Source organism: Atractosteus spatula, chromosome 13 (genome assembly GCF_055471065.1).
Source record: "Atractosteus spatula isolate fAtrSpa1 chromosome 13, fAtrSpa1.hap1, whole genome shotgun sequence".
Lineage (NCBI taxonomy): Eukaryota > Metazoa > Chordata > Actinopteri > Semionotiformes > Lepisosteidae > Atractosteus > Atractosteus spatula.
In genome coordinates, this window is record NC_142718.1 from 32,107,579 (window position 1) to 32,122,288 (window position 14,710).

General features: G+C 36.9%; 1 protein-coding gene across 4 annotated transcripts in view; it reads right to left on the reverse strand.

The window, feature by feature from the left end:
- The window catches only part of LOC148822079 (formin-like protein 2), a 75,464-nt gene that overhangs the window by 11,149 nt on the left and 49,605 nt on the right, over positions 1-14,710 (reverse strand). For all 4 annotated transcript variants that reach the window (XM_088930060.1, XM_088930058.1, XM_088930059.1 and 1 more), the window contains exons 7-15: positions 10,288-10,396; positions 9,847-9,923; positions 8,970-9,063; positions 6,099-6,173; positions 5,299-5,409; positions 4,379-4,528; positions 3,674-3,775; positions 3,102-3,423; positions 2,377-2,577 (exon numbers count right to left, since the gene is read on the reverse strand). In XM_088930060.1, the coding sequence (XP_088786186.1) occupies positions 2,377-2,577; positions 3,102-3,423; positions 3,674-3,775; positions 4,379-4,528; positions 5,299-5,409; positions 6,099-6,173; positions 8,970-9,063; positions 9,847-9,923; positions 10,288-10,396 (1,241 nt within the window). The remainder of the gene's footprint in view (positions 1-2,376; positions 2,578-3,101; positions 3,424-3,673; positions 3,776-4,378; positions 4,529-5,298; positions 5,410-6,098; positions 6,174-8,969; positions 9,064-9,846; positions 9,924-10,287; positions 10,397-14,710) is intronic.

The following is a 14,710-nucleotide window of genomic DNA, read 5'->3' on the forward strand; positions in this document are numbered from 1 at the left end:
ACCCTAACACATGAGAAAATAATTGTCTAGTTCTTGATTATGATCTCTACTTTATTTAAGTAAATTATACTACTTTTACATAATCACAGAAAATTATGCTTTGTGTATCTGAGAGCTGGGAAAAAGCTTTACAATCTTGACAGCAAGACATGGTTTCTCTAAGAGACACCATGCCAGACTTGCACAATAAACCTATATCTCCTTTTAATCTGCTGACTTAACCACCCAGAATGCGTTTCAGCATGCAATAACACGCACAATCCACACATTAAGAGTTATCGTTATTAGAAATAAGGCACAACAGTTGTGTTTTGGCATATAACAACCTGGTTATACAAAATGGGCAATACAAAATATTACTAAATATTTGAGAGGTACTGTGTGACATACAACAGAAGAAAGGGCTTTTCCCACAAACCCTGATTTATTAATTGAAGTCTTCCATATAAAATCTGGCTCAAAAAATCAATTTACAGTAAACCCTCAATATAGTAGATTAATGGGGGAAAGGGGTGTCCAATAAAAGCAGAAATCCAGGAGATGTCTAACCTACAGCTCAAAAATATTTAAGACACAACTTTACAGTACTATTTATAACTCTTACATAAGAAGTTATAAATAGGACTGCAAGGCTATCCACTTTTCATAAATGCAATGCTTGGTTAATACCTAAATACAGTACAGATCTTAAAAGTAAAGGGAGAAAATTATCAGGAACCAAGCGGGCATGCATCACTTACAACGGTCATAGACCAAATTGTCCAAAAACTCTCGGAATAGATTTTTTTCCAACACATTTGACTTTGACTAGACTCTTGCCACTGTGACCAAATTCCTCTCTATATCAGGGTCGTTATAATGAGGGTTTACTGTAATTTGTTTTTTTTTCCCACCAGTCTTCCCTTGGCTTGGAATCAGTCTTTTTTTTTAACAAATAAACTCAGGTGCAAATTTTGCTTTGGGATAGAAAAATTTAAAAATCACCCTGTCCACTATTATCCTGAATTTTATGCATACATTCTAGGAAATCAGCACTTACAACAAAAATTTCATTTACTAAGTTTTTCATGTAAAAATGTCAAATACAAAACTTACTATCAAAACAGACCCACTGAACTAAAATTGACTTATTCCATAATAAACCCAAGTCCAATTGCAATGTTTGTTCAATAAACTAAGTTTCACAATGTATGTTCTCCACGTGAATAGGATGCAGTAAATTTATGATTTTTTAAAAAGCTTATGTGCTGAGCTTACAAAGGAGATATTCTACATTTGTCTGCCTGAAACCATATTCCACTGCTGAGGAACACTTCACAAAGTTTCACAAAACAAACACAAAGACAGAAAAACCTACAGAAGAGCTTGATGGGTCCCTCTATGTAAGCAGAAAAGGTGGAGAGAGAAAGCAAAGAACAAGTTTTTAGTGCAAAGGAATAATTTCCTGATCTAGATATCAGTTAACACCAGGTACAGAACAAGCAAGCAAGAAATGAATTGCCAGTAATCAAACTGAAGAATATCCGTTTATCAATAAATTATACTAGAAATGTCAAAAAAAAAAATCACAGTATGTTTTCATATTGCTTGATTCACCTCTTACTGTAAAATGCAAAGGAAAATAGAAGATTTACAGATAAACATTTCATTGCTGTTATTTTAAGTGATGCATTTTCATGGTAGACATGTATCAAAACCTATGCTCACTCTGGTACCATTACTCATGGCACAGAGCTAAACAATCTTCAAAACTAGTTAACCTTCTAAATGAAAATGTAGGTGTCTTGCACGCATATGGATATAGTGTACACATGGTTAAATAGCAGACTCGGTACTGAAAGCACACTGCATTTCTAAATAAGACACGAGTCAAAGACAGCATGACTGTAAACAGCATGAGACTCAAAAATGCTCACAAAATGCTGTAACAAATATTCTCCACATGGCACAAGTGAATCATCCATGGATGTGTGAAGTTAGAAGGCGCCCAGAATGTTTGCTTCTTAAAATAGAATAATATAGACAACATCCACAGTATTTACTGGGTGCATCAAAATTCCAAGAGCAATAAAGTAGAAAACAAGCTTATTCCCATCAGTTGTCCACCCAGACTATGCAGCCATAAATAGTGAGCTGAGTGTGCAAAAGGCCTGCAATAGAGTAAAGTATAGGGTGATGGGTACAATTAATAAATTACAACCTGTAATCTGGTTTACAACCCTATAAACACTTTCTGTATCTGACAGCCAGATTCCTATTTCAGACAATGTATAAACTCTTTTACAAGTACAAGTAACAAGGAAAGCAGGCCTAGCCTCTTGCACTTAGGTCTGCTCTTTCCAGCCTGATCCCAGACAGTTTCGGAGGCGGCCTTACCTGCTAACCCTGAGTTGAAGATGACAGTGGGAGATCCTGAGCCAGGGAGAGGGGGGGCTGCAGGGGGAAGGGGGGGAGGCACAGGGGGAGACGCCTCCAGCGCAGGGCCCGGAGGGGGGGGTGGGGGTGGAGGGGGCGGCGGCGGAGGAGGTGGTGGGGGGGGAGGAGGAGGAGCAGGAGGGGCTGACGGTCCGTTTGGCACTGAAAAAGAAGGCAAAGAACACTCCACTGAATTCAGAGTCATGGAGAATTCAGGTATCTTTTCTCGCAGGAGCTAACGTTTGTTTAGTCTCCTCAGCTCCAGTGTCTGAGCCTCACCTCTTCCTCCATCATCTTTCATTCAGATTTCTATTTGTCTGTAACTTATGTGTAATATCTGAGTAGGGGTGTTACCCCAGTGTCCTGGCCAAATTTCCCATTGGCCTCCTAATCATCCCCATCTCTGAACTGGCTTCATCACTCTGTTCTCCTCCCCACTGATAGCTGGTGTGAGGTGAGTGTACTGGCGCATCATCCAGGTGGGGGGCTACAAATTGGTGGTGGTGAAGGGAAGTATCCTTTAACTATAATGCACTTTGAGTGGAGTATTCAGAAAAACGTTATATGAGTGTAAGGAATTATTATTACATGTTGCCTCACCCCCCCCCAAAAAAAAACTAATTCCCGACTACACTGACTACAGGAATGTTCTACGCGATGGATCAGAAATTCAGAAACACACTAACCAGACCCAGGCATCGGTGGAGGGGGAGGCGGCAGGGGTGGTGCTGGGACTAGAGGAACTCCCCCACTTTCTGGACCCAGTGAAGTCCCTGCAACCACGTAGGAACCAGCACCCCCTTCTGCACCAGGGGTGACTGACCCCTGCTGGACTGAAGGAAGGATTGCAATGTCCCCATCCCCTTTCTTCTGGATCTTTATTGTCCCTTGTTTCTCCAGTTCATGGATTTTCTTCTCCAGGTTGCACTGTCTTTGGATCGCCTCGTCCTTCTCCTTCACCATCCTCCGCAACGTGTGGACCTGTGTGTTTGCGTCTTTATAAACTTCCTGCAAAGACAAGACTGAGCTGAAGCCGGGTGCACGAAGTAGTGGAAGGCACATTTTAATGCAACTTATTTGTTTCTCTACAATTACTGATATGAACAAAAAATTGTATTTCTATTAAAAATATTTTGATTGCAACAGAGGTCAATCTGATTCCAATTTACTTTCATAATCCATGATCAAGAAGTACTTTCTTTTTTGATTCTGTGAAGCATATTCTGGGCATTAGGCAAGAAATCTTAAACAAACTCACCCGAATAGAATCCAGTTCTTTGTTTCTATGCATGAGCTGCTTCTCCAGTTCCACTATCTTAGCCATAGCTTCATTTTCAGTATCCTGAAGTTTCTCTGTCATCTAGGAACACACAGTACATAAATAAGAAGGCTCAGATTTCTAATCAGAAGTTAATTTCAACATCATCAATTGTTTTATTTATCTTTCTAATATGCTGCATGTGTAGTCTGTTATGAATAGGGAAAATATGGTTCATATATGATTTCAGTACATTGTTTCAGCAGCTTGTAGCAAAATATAGAGTTCATAAACATAAACCATTTAGATGTAAAGCTGGTATTTTGTTAACTGCATAAAAACTAATAATACAACTTCAACAAACCAGGAAGCAAACAACAGTTTTTAAAGCAGATATTCCCCTTGACAAATGCCTAATTTACTTGGATTTGCACACTTTACCTCTTGACATTTTAAGCCCATCATGAGGTGGTCCAGGAGGCTTTGTTGTTAGTTTTTGTTTTTTGTTGCTTTTAAGTCTGCACTAAAGCATTGATCTAAAGCTCCTATTAAACACTCAAGCGATCAGAAGCTCTTACAATCTTTCAAACCCACCACTGCTCCTAATGAGTGCAACTCTTAATACATAATAAACAACTAAAAACTGTTGACAGCATTTAAAACAAAGGCGAATCCTATTCTGTTGTCGAATCACGCGCCACTTACATGGGAGATGCTCTCCTCAAGTTCTTCGACTCGCTCCAAGGCAGCATTCTTCGTTTCTGCGTCCTCCAGAAGAGCACCAACGTCAAACACATTATCCAGGTAGGCCTGAATCTGAACTTGCAGCTTGTCGCTTTCTGTGTGCTTCAGCTTCTGTCTCAAAAAGAAGCAGACAAATTAAGAGATTTTGGGAGGGGAAGGTACATTTCTCAGCGATTCCTCTTGTTGTTAAGGTCACAATTTCCATCTCCATTTCTTCAACGGCAAAAGAAGTCTTTTTACTCATAGACATAATAGTGTAAGAGCATGAGGTTTAGAAACAAGAGAATGTTCGGTCCATTAGTAACCATTCGGTTACTGGTGTGTAAGTGTCCAGAGGACCTTCTAAAAAAGATATCTTATCAGCTTCAGTCTCATTACCTGCAACCATTAAGGTTGAAAATGTGTCTCCTGTTTTCAGATTAAAGTGCATTTCCACTGGTGTCCTCTGGGTCATGCTTTACTGTTCAACAAGTTGCCTTTGTCAATGCCTTTGAGGATCTTAAATATCTGAACCGAGTTCCCTCGTTGTCTCCTCTGTTCAAGACTAACAGACTCAGCTCTAGACTCAGAGTAGGACACTCCATTATGCCTGGAAATGCATATGGTTGCTCTTCTGTGGATTAACTACAGAGCAGCAATATCGTCTTAGCAATGTGGTGACCAAAATGACTCAATATTTTAAAAACCCTATTAGTACATTGTATAGTTTTAACATAGCACTCTTAGGCTTATACATCCTAACACTTCACTACCTGCCTGCATTCCAATTAGGGTATACGGAATAGAATAAGAATTCAGTGCCATTTAAGAATTCTGCTGTTGTTTCCTATATTTAAAAAAGTATAAAAACAAAAACTTGTAAAATATTTATTCATACTTACATCTAGGAATTCATCCAGGCACAACTTTGTGAACTCATACTGCAAGTGAACTCTGAAGTTCATATCTTCCACTGAATGAACCACAATATTAATAAACTGCATACATGCCACCTGAAAAAAACAAATACTACACCTCAGCAGTTTTCTTCTTTCCCATATTGAATACATCGTGCCATTATTCAATTCTTATTAAAGCAAACTTTACGTCTCTTTTTCACCTGGATTTTACATCTTGTATTAGTGCAAAAGTCACAAAGCTTCTAATAGCACATCAGAAAACAAGATAATCCAGTGGGAAATCACCTTTCTGAGAAAAGCAGCAATGAAGTATCTCCAATTGCAGTTATAGTTTTGTTAAAGTAGGTAGCAGCATCAGCATGTGTAGGCTGCAAAGGAACAAGTAAAGGTTTATTCCATGTTGACACACCCGAAGAAAACTCTACAGCCGAAATGTTGTTTCTTTTCTTTTCAGCATGGAATAAACCTTTACTTTTTCCTTAATCATTTTGTTAGTTTGCTCTGGGTCTTGTATGTGAATTTTAAAAATGAACTATGAAAAGACTGAACTTTAACATAATTTAAAAAAGGGATGGAGCTAATATGTTAAGACATGAATTAGCCAGGGACTTATCTGAATGCTTATGGAGGTCTGAAACAGAACACACAATCTATACTTTATTAAGCAAAGATTATTCAAAAGAGTCAGGTATCAAAACAATTTCTGCTTCCTCTTTAACTAGATTGATGACTGAACACAAAGATCTACAGAGCACAATGATCTTCTATGTATGTAAATATACCATAAAATCAATATTGTTGTCTTCATTTTTGAAATGTTCCATCAATTTTTCAAACCTCTGTGTCTCAGCACAAACCTAAAGGAGAAGAAAAAGATCAATAATGTAATTTACAACATGCATATGATGGAGAAAACACTGCCAGTACCATATCTGAAACAGGCAGAATGAATTGCGTACTTATACTACTTATTGTATGTGCACAAGGACAGCCTTGCTTTTCAAGGTTTGTATGAGGAGTTTGTTGTAAGCTGACACTGAGCTTATCTATGTTCTTAAAACATAAAATATTGTAAAACAGTGAGACCATAGTTTAGTTACAGACACTGAGGATTTACCATTTTGTCAAAAAAATATATTGAAAGGGGAAACTGTATTCATTAACCACAAATACTGTATATAATCTAGTGTTTACTTTAATTTCAATATGTTCTACTTTTTTATGCTAGGTCTAAATGAGATAGATTTAATAAATTACGTTACAATATATACGTAACACAAAATAATGATACATAAATAAAATTTAAGAGCAATTTTCCAAAAACTCAACCTGCATAAATATCAAATACATTAATGTACTAAGAAAACAAAACATAGTGAGTTACAAAATTGGTTAAATAGCCCTAAGAATGTGTAGTCTATAATGTATTAATGTATAAGTGAAAAAAGATTGGTCTGTAATGGTCATTCCAAAATCCATCTTTAGAGATTTCTGTGGGTTTATGATTACAGACATTTGTCTCTTTGACGCTTCTGACATTTCAGCTTAGTGCACCAACAAAATGCTAAAGAAATTAATATTTTTTGCGAAGTCATCTTAAAAGTAAACACACATCTTTGCATTTCTCTGAGGTGTGTTTAAAACACCACAATTCTAAAATACATTTTACCATTCGTGGCCCAGTGTGCCTTTAAATGTCTAGTTTGACACTTTTTCAAGATTTGAAGCTGCACTGGTATGATTTGGCAGAACTTGCGAACTATTGTAAATTAAAGCATTCTTATGAAAAAATGTATGGTTATTATTAATTCTATTCATTACCATTTAAATTATAGGCTCAATTGCATTCACTATCAACACAATATATTAGAGCTATTTATTACTCTATGCTCAGACACATCTACCTGAAACATCCCAAGAATAAGCTTTGTAATCTGCTTGACCTATTTTCTCCAGTGTGGTTAACATTCGCTGCAGAAAGTGGAGATGAAGGCAGTGACTCCAAAAAGAAACCACATGGGCCTCACTCTTAAAAACACTTAACGACTGCAAGGCACAAACAGCAGGACGAATACAATGAGGCATCTCTCATCTCCCAAAACATTACTGCATTACCAGACAGACTGCACAATGCCTGCAGACCCTCGTGTCTGCTAAACAAACAGGTCTTTTAAGTAAGGGGAACAGTGGCTTTTACATTGCAGTGATTGAAAGCAGGGGATATTTCCGACAAACCTCTATTGTTCTAAAACAAAATAACAGAAAACATTATTAGGAAAAGACAAAAACAAAGCTATTCATATGTCGTATTGCAATCATAGTAATTCTGAAAGTAATCCTTTTCTTTCCTTAAAGAAAGTAGCCTTTCTTAACAGAAACATCCCAATCCTCTCCCTTTGTATTACATTTTAAAGAATCCTAGCCATAGGGAAAGCTTTCAAGCAGAGGCACTTCACCCACATCTGTGTATACTGCATTAATGAAATGCCAAAAGGAGGTATTTCATTATTTTTACAGTGACTGCCTATGAATTTGAACTGGAATGATCCTGATTAAATTGATTTTTTACATTTTTAAGTAACATTACAACTGGGATACATTAACATGATAACCCGTATCTACAAAATAGAAAGATTTTTTAAGAAAAATACTATTCTATTCTACCTTGGGTGCAATGACAAATTACACTTGTCAGAATTTTTTGGACCCTATTCTGACGACAGTTTTGCCCCCCTCCCTCCCCTTGTAGCCTGATCTCATCAGAAACCCAGAAACTGAACAAGGCTGTTCTTAGTTAGTACTGGGATGGGAGACCTCTCTGGAAAACCAGGTTGGTGCAGTGAAGTGATGCTAGTGGACCAGAAGGTGGCACTCTTCTCTCTGCACCAGAATTTCCAAACCAATACCCCAGGTATGATGACCGAGGACACTGTTCTATGGGAAGCGCAGTCCTTCGCATGCATGAGACATTGAAGCAAGGTCCCAACCACTTAGTCAAGAACCCATAGCACTGTCTGTAAGAGCAGGGATGTTACCCCTCTGTCCTGTCACAATTCAGCCTGGGACCTGCATAATGTGACGGACCTAATATTCCCCCTTCACTCAAATGGCAAAGCAATTTTGTACTTTCTGATCATCTCAGCTGCTGTGAGCAGGGAAGACTGTTTCTAACAGTAGCCAAGCATCACCCAAGCTACACTTCACTGGTGGATTTAAGCATATTTAAAACCCTTAGGGATGAAAAGCACTTACTAAATGCAAGGTATTATTATAAAAAAATATAACTAATTATTCTCAGTAATAAAACATGACTTTTTTATAATCCCAACAAAGACAGGAACAAATGTTTACAAAAACATTTAAACTAATTATTTGTGCAATTAAGAAACCTAGTCTGTTTTCAGACCCCTACTTTCCAGGCTGGTATGTTAAATCCAAAGAATGTTTTTAAAACATTAAGCTTACCACACTTAAAACTGACATATAAATGTGAAAAATACTTTTTTTGTAACAGCTTTAAGGTTATTAAAATGTTTAATGCTTGTTCAATAACAAATGCAATAATGCATTAAAGCAACATTCCTAAGAAACATTTTTATATGACAATCAGATCTGTTCTTAATAAAAGTGTTGAAGACAGGAATCAAATTTACCTCCTTGAAGTTATCGAAAGCTGATAAGATGATTTCATGACCTCCTCTGACAAGACAAACAGCAGCTAGCAGCTCTAAAACAAGAGCTTTTGTTCTGCGAAGGAAACACAAAATCGATACCGATTACCTGAGCATTCAAAATATTTCATTAAATAATACCAGCGCATTTTATTATCATGGCGTTCGTCAACATATTGGTCATTTCATCGAAGGTTATACAATCAATTGTTCTTAAATTACTCTTGAAATTAACAGAAAAAATTATGAACCAGCAAAAGGTTGGTAAGTAGGCCACAACCTTGAAGGGAAGATTATTTATTAAGAGCCTGTAAAGAAGCACCAATAAAAAACATGTCAATGGAATTTCCGTTAGGAAAAAAAAAGGCTTATGGTCTTCAGTACGTAGGTCTGAAAAACAGTTTATAAGTCCTGTGATATTATGCGTCACGTACAGTAACCTAACATTTTAAGAAAGAACTATTTCAATCACACAATCAAAGTCTCATGACTTCTTCCATTATCTCATTCATATCCTCCTGACAAGGCATTTTCTCAAAACAGCCGAGACCGCTTCCGAAAAGTATTCCAGACATTTTTTTACATTTCTTTCTACCGGCACTTTAAGGCAGTTTATGTTCTACTTAAGTCTGTAGAAACAACGAGAAAACAGCAACCCTGTCTTCTTTTGGTTCATTTGCTGGACTGCAGCTGTCCTTACTCACAGAATTGCTGAAACTATTCCAGCCTGCCTGTGTAAATTACCAATGACATTACAGACTGGATAGGCTGCACTTTCTTAAATGGGCAATTTTAAGGGCAGGTGTCTAAAGGACCAGGTATATACTGGTTATATGGACAGGGTGAGAGAGGGACTTACCTGGGATTCTTATTGTTCAGACTTAGTGCAATTTCATTTACAGCGTGCGGATGAGACATTACCATGTTAAAGCCATACTAAAATAAAAAAGAAATTAAGTTACAGTATGTTTCACAACACTGAAATACAAAAATAAAATATGATGCAGTAGCATACCAATACATTTCCAATATGCCTAAAATTCCATGTGCTTTTTTTTAAGTTCATGGTTTATTCTCTATAAACCATTTCTATATAATGATTTATAGGAGAGCACCCAGAGCTTGGCAAATGGTTGCCAGTTACACAATACTTTTGCTATTCCTGGCAGGAAAGATACCATGTTAATGGCTATGATACAGCTAGTACTCATAACAGGATGGATAAATATGCAAACTAATGAATACATGAAAAAAATAAAAATACCTTCATATGACAGAAAGGGAAAAACACTTTTCCTACCTGGTAGTTCATGATGGCGCGTAAACACATGATACAAACATGAACATCATCCTTCTTACTAACTAATCGAGAATTCTTCAAGGTTCTTCGGCTTGGCAATGTGTTATACCTACAATATATCAAAAAAAATTATAAAGCAGTTAATGCTGTGATCTAATCAAGAAATGACAGTTACTAACTAAAATTAAGATTTTTTCAAATGTAATTTTGTAATAAAATGACAAAACTGTTAGAAAAGATGATAATAATAATAATCAGTAAAAAACAAATTAAAGTCAAAACCTATATATTTTCTCAGGATTCTATTAATTGTCCATTGACATTAAAGCATGCCTGTCCCATTTAACACAATAAAAATACTTGTAAAAAGTTAAAAAGCAGGAAAGGTCATATAAAATGGCATTTTACATTTATACAAGACTTTAAAGCACAAGAAGTTAAAACTTTAAATATTCAACATAAAATGTTGTCAGCTGGTAAATAAAGTTTATGCTTCATTTTTTAGCTGGAACGCAAGCTTTTTAAAAACTATGTCAAAATTGTGTGTGAGCCTTTCAAGAAAATAAGCTAGTGATTCAAAACAAGTGTTTCCAACATTTCCTTCCTGCTCCAGATAATTATTTTAAATCCAGAAAGAACTGAATTGCAGCTAGTTACAATTCTAACACCCAGATACAGAGAAACTCAAAGTTAGCTCAACTGTCAAATATGAGCCCTCTGCAAATAACCACCTGCAATAAGCAGCCTCTGCATATAAGCAACTATAGAAGTTGCAATAGATTATACAGCACATTTTTCCCCACTATTTAATGAACATGCATTTCAATGTATAAAGGTTTGCAATACAATATTAAAGAATGTGAACAAACCACTTTCCTATCACATCATTCTAGAAAAAGTAGCAATTTAGGCTTGTTTAATTTAGCACAAGTCCCACAGAGCTGTCGTTAATGTCTCATAGTCAGAACCAATTTGCATACAAAGCAGTATTCAGCAAACCTTTCACTGAACAGCTGCTGTGAACACAGAAAAACATATCAACTGTTCTTGTTATATCCATGACGGAAACCATTCTCATTCTTCAGATCACAAGCACACAAAGGTAATGTTTATAATTGCATTTCTTCCCAGCGGCACTGTACTGACTTTTCCTCCAACCAGAACCACAACCTATTTTTCCAACATAGAGCTCAACCAAAACATCTCTCAACCACTCAGTACAGTTTTTTTCCCCCCGCAGATTCCCCTATCGTTGTGTCCATGGAGTGGGGAGAGGGCTGCTGTTTGTAACCACCCATCTTCTTCAGGCTGGACACCAACGCAAAAAGTAATCCTGCTAACAAACCATGAGTGACATCTGCTTTCACTAGAAAGAAAGGGTTTACCCTTGTTAAAAGATTAAACACAAAACACAAAGTGATGCAGATGTCAAAATGCTTATTATGAGACTTGCTCTTCTTCTTAAAGAAAAACTTCAATTGTTGAGTAAGGGTTTATAATTATACATAAAAATCTTCTACAAATCCTCCAAAGAGACCGATTTCACTGAAAAATGGAGGATATTTTTTTTTACAAACATTACATCACCCAGGCATAAAGTGGTAGCTAATATACTGAGTGTTCTGAATTAATCCTGAAGTGGCACAGTAGAATCACTTTAGTTTCTGAAATGGCAAACTCTGATGGGCTGAATAGCCTGTTCTTATCATACAGACGATGTAAGAACTGCTGAATGCATTTCATTTCACTTATGGTAAAGTGATACAAATTTCAAATACCACTGGAATCAAATTGATCACCAGAGATTCTGAGAAATCCATATAGCCCTCAAATTGTGAAGATTCTTTTGACATCATTTATTGAATTTGGTATTGCCCACTTAATTTGGTACCCCCTGCAAGTTTCTATGTGGTGTAACAGTGTGTCAGAATGCATAGGAAGGGATTTTCCAAAACTGATCTTATTCCCAGATACACATGACAAAAATGATTCTCTCAGATTCCGAGCACTTAGCAGTGGCAGGACAGCCAGAATGTTTATGTGGGCTTCACACAGACCCACAGGAACTTGCTAAAAACCGATAAGCTGGAAAGAATGTTTTGTGAAACTGAAAGAGCAGGAATGCACACTGAATTTTCATTAACTGTGCCATGCTTTACTGCCCACCAACACTTTTGCGTGTCATAACTAAATTTTGACTTAAAAACACTATAAATACAAGATACTAACCAATGGAATTTTATTAATGCATTATCGAATTGTCACACTGAAAGACAACTTCTCTATAAAAGCCATGTAACCAGTTTCCATTAGGCCAGTTACATGGCATGGGAGGACCTACTCACATTAAACCTTGAATTATGGGGAAACTCAAAAGTTCACTGAGGTTAGACCAACCCTGGTGTAAATAAAATCACTGTCTAAGATGGTCTGAAACCCATTTTGCAGGTTCGCCTTTTTTCTGAACCTTCATGGAATAACTTTAGCTTTAACCAGTAGCTACTGATATTCCATCCAGACGCATGCTGAGCAAACTGGATCCTTGGAGAGGGCGTTCACCAATGGAAACTAACCCTATACAATGGGAAAGCAAACCATTCTTCTCCTGTGCAAACTTTAGGAATGGTTTGAGAATAAACCCTACTGTGTTGGAAACCCATGATCCTACAGGCGATCGCTGAATCATCAGAACCCACATCCATAGTTCTCACCGGTCTTGATCAGGTACTTATCAGCCCACGCTTATTGGCCAACTACTACCAGAAATCAGACACTGATTTCACATATATATTTTGTCTTGTGTTCCCTAAATACTACAGAACTTTCCAAATGACACCAACTGCAACAGTTTTCTCTTTCAACCCTGTACAAATACCTGCATTTAGTTTCTCTCAGTTGCCCTCTAGTGGCTTAAACTGACACGGACAGCTCCGACAGAGAGTTACTCCATTGCAGGTCCCTATGCTCACGAGACAGTGGTTCACAAAACATGATAGTCAATGTCCTGCTGAAAAAATAATAGTTAAACCCAGAACAAGGCATTTAAATATGATTAGCATACTGGTCATGTTCAGATTCCGCAACTACCTTTATCAACCAGACAGCCTCACTGCACCTACTCTTTGTTTTCATAACTCTAAAACCTTAGGTATTCAGTAACATGTCATAACACACATACATTATGTAGGCTCGCTTACTTTTCCTCCTTACTGATCATCATAGTGAGTCAGAAGGCCCTATTAAGGTATGAACGTCTTTCATGTAGAAGTATAAAGAAAGAAAAACTCTCACAAAGACACTTTCAGGTGACAGAATTGGAACATTGCTTCTGACATTAGTACAAATGCTTTAAATTTGTCCTTCTACACTGTACTAAAACAATTTAAATATGTGTAGCCTCAATGTAAACAACATAAGGAACTAGTATGTCTATTTTGCATCAGAAGGACTTTTCTTAATCAACTTTTCTGATTAATTATGAGGAGGGATGAGTAATGCTTGGCTGCATTATTCATTTAGCTACAAGTAAAAAAAATTAAAACGTGCTGTAACTAGCACCTATAACCTGAATCTAACCTGAATTTGGAAATAAAGTATACAAGTTACAATATCTGGGTGTGTATGCTGATTTTCATAATACCTCAAGCTATATTTTTATTCTTGGTCTACCTGGATGCAGTACTAGAAATCTTATGTATAAAACAGAGAAGCACACAAATTTAACTACAATCTCTTCCCAGGTTTCATGTGACTTGAAATAAGTTAGACTTGATGCCAAACCTCCCACAGGTCCCATAATAACATTTTTAAATTCAAGAGCAGGCAGGATGGCGAGTTCCTTAAGCGGATAAACAGCACAGAATAAGCACAGTAATACGGGCACCACCAAGATCCACTAGGGCTCTGGTTTACAGTATAGCCAGTCTTGCACGTGGTAAACATTTGTGTTTCATCTCACACTTTTTAAAAAAAATCATAAATAACACTTTTGTAGTCACATTTTATTTTGTGTTTCTTTACTGAAGAGTATAATGTAAAGAAAAATACTGTTTATAAATTTGTTCAAAGTTAATTCCTCTGTTTCCAATGTTTCATTTACTATTACAGAATTGGAAATGTCTATTTCAAAGCCAATAGCACATTATCAGTCTGCTGATTGGTCAATTAAGTGCTTTGGAAGTAAAGGCATGGAAGAAACATTTTCGATAAGAACCCCCCAGTAAGACCTTTTCTTCAAAGTATTTGGGCTAAGAAAATAAGGGAAGATTGGCAAAATTAGCTTGCTTGGCTTCATGGTATTTTTTCATGTCCATTACACAGAAGGCCCAGATACATTGGTCCATGTTTTGGAGGGATAAGTGGCCTTTGAAGTCAAACTGCAGATTAAACCGGCTATGATAAGAAGGGAATATACAGGGAAGGA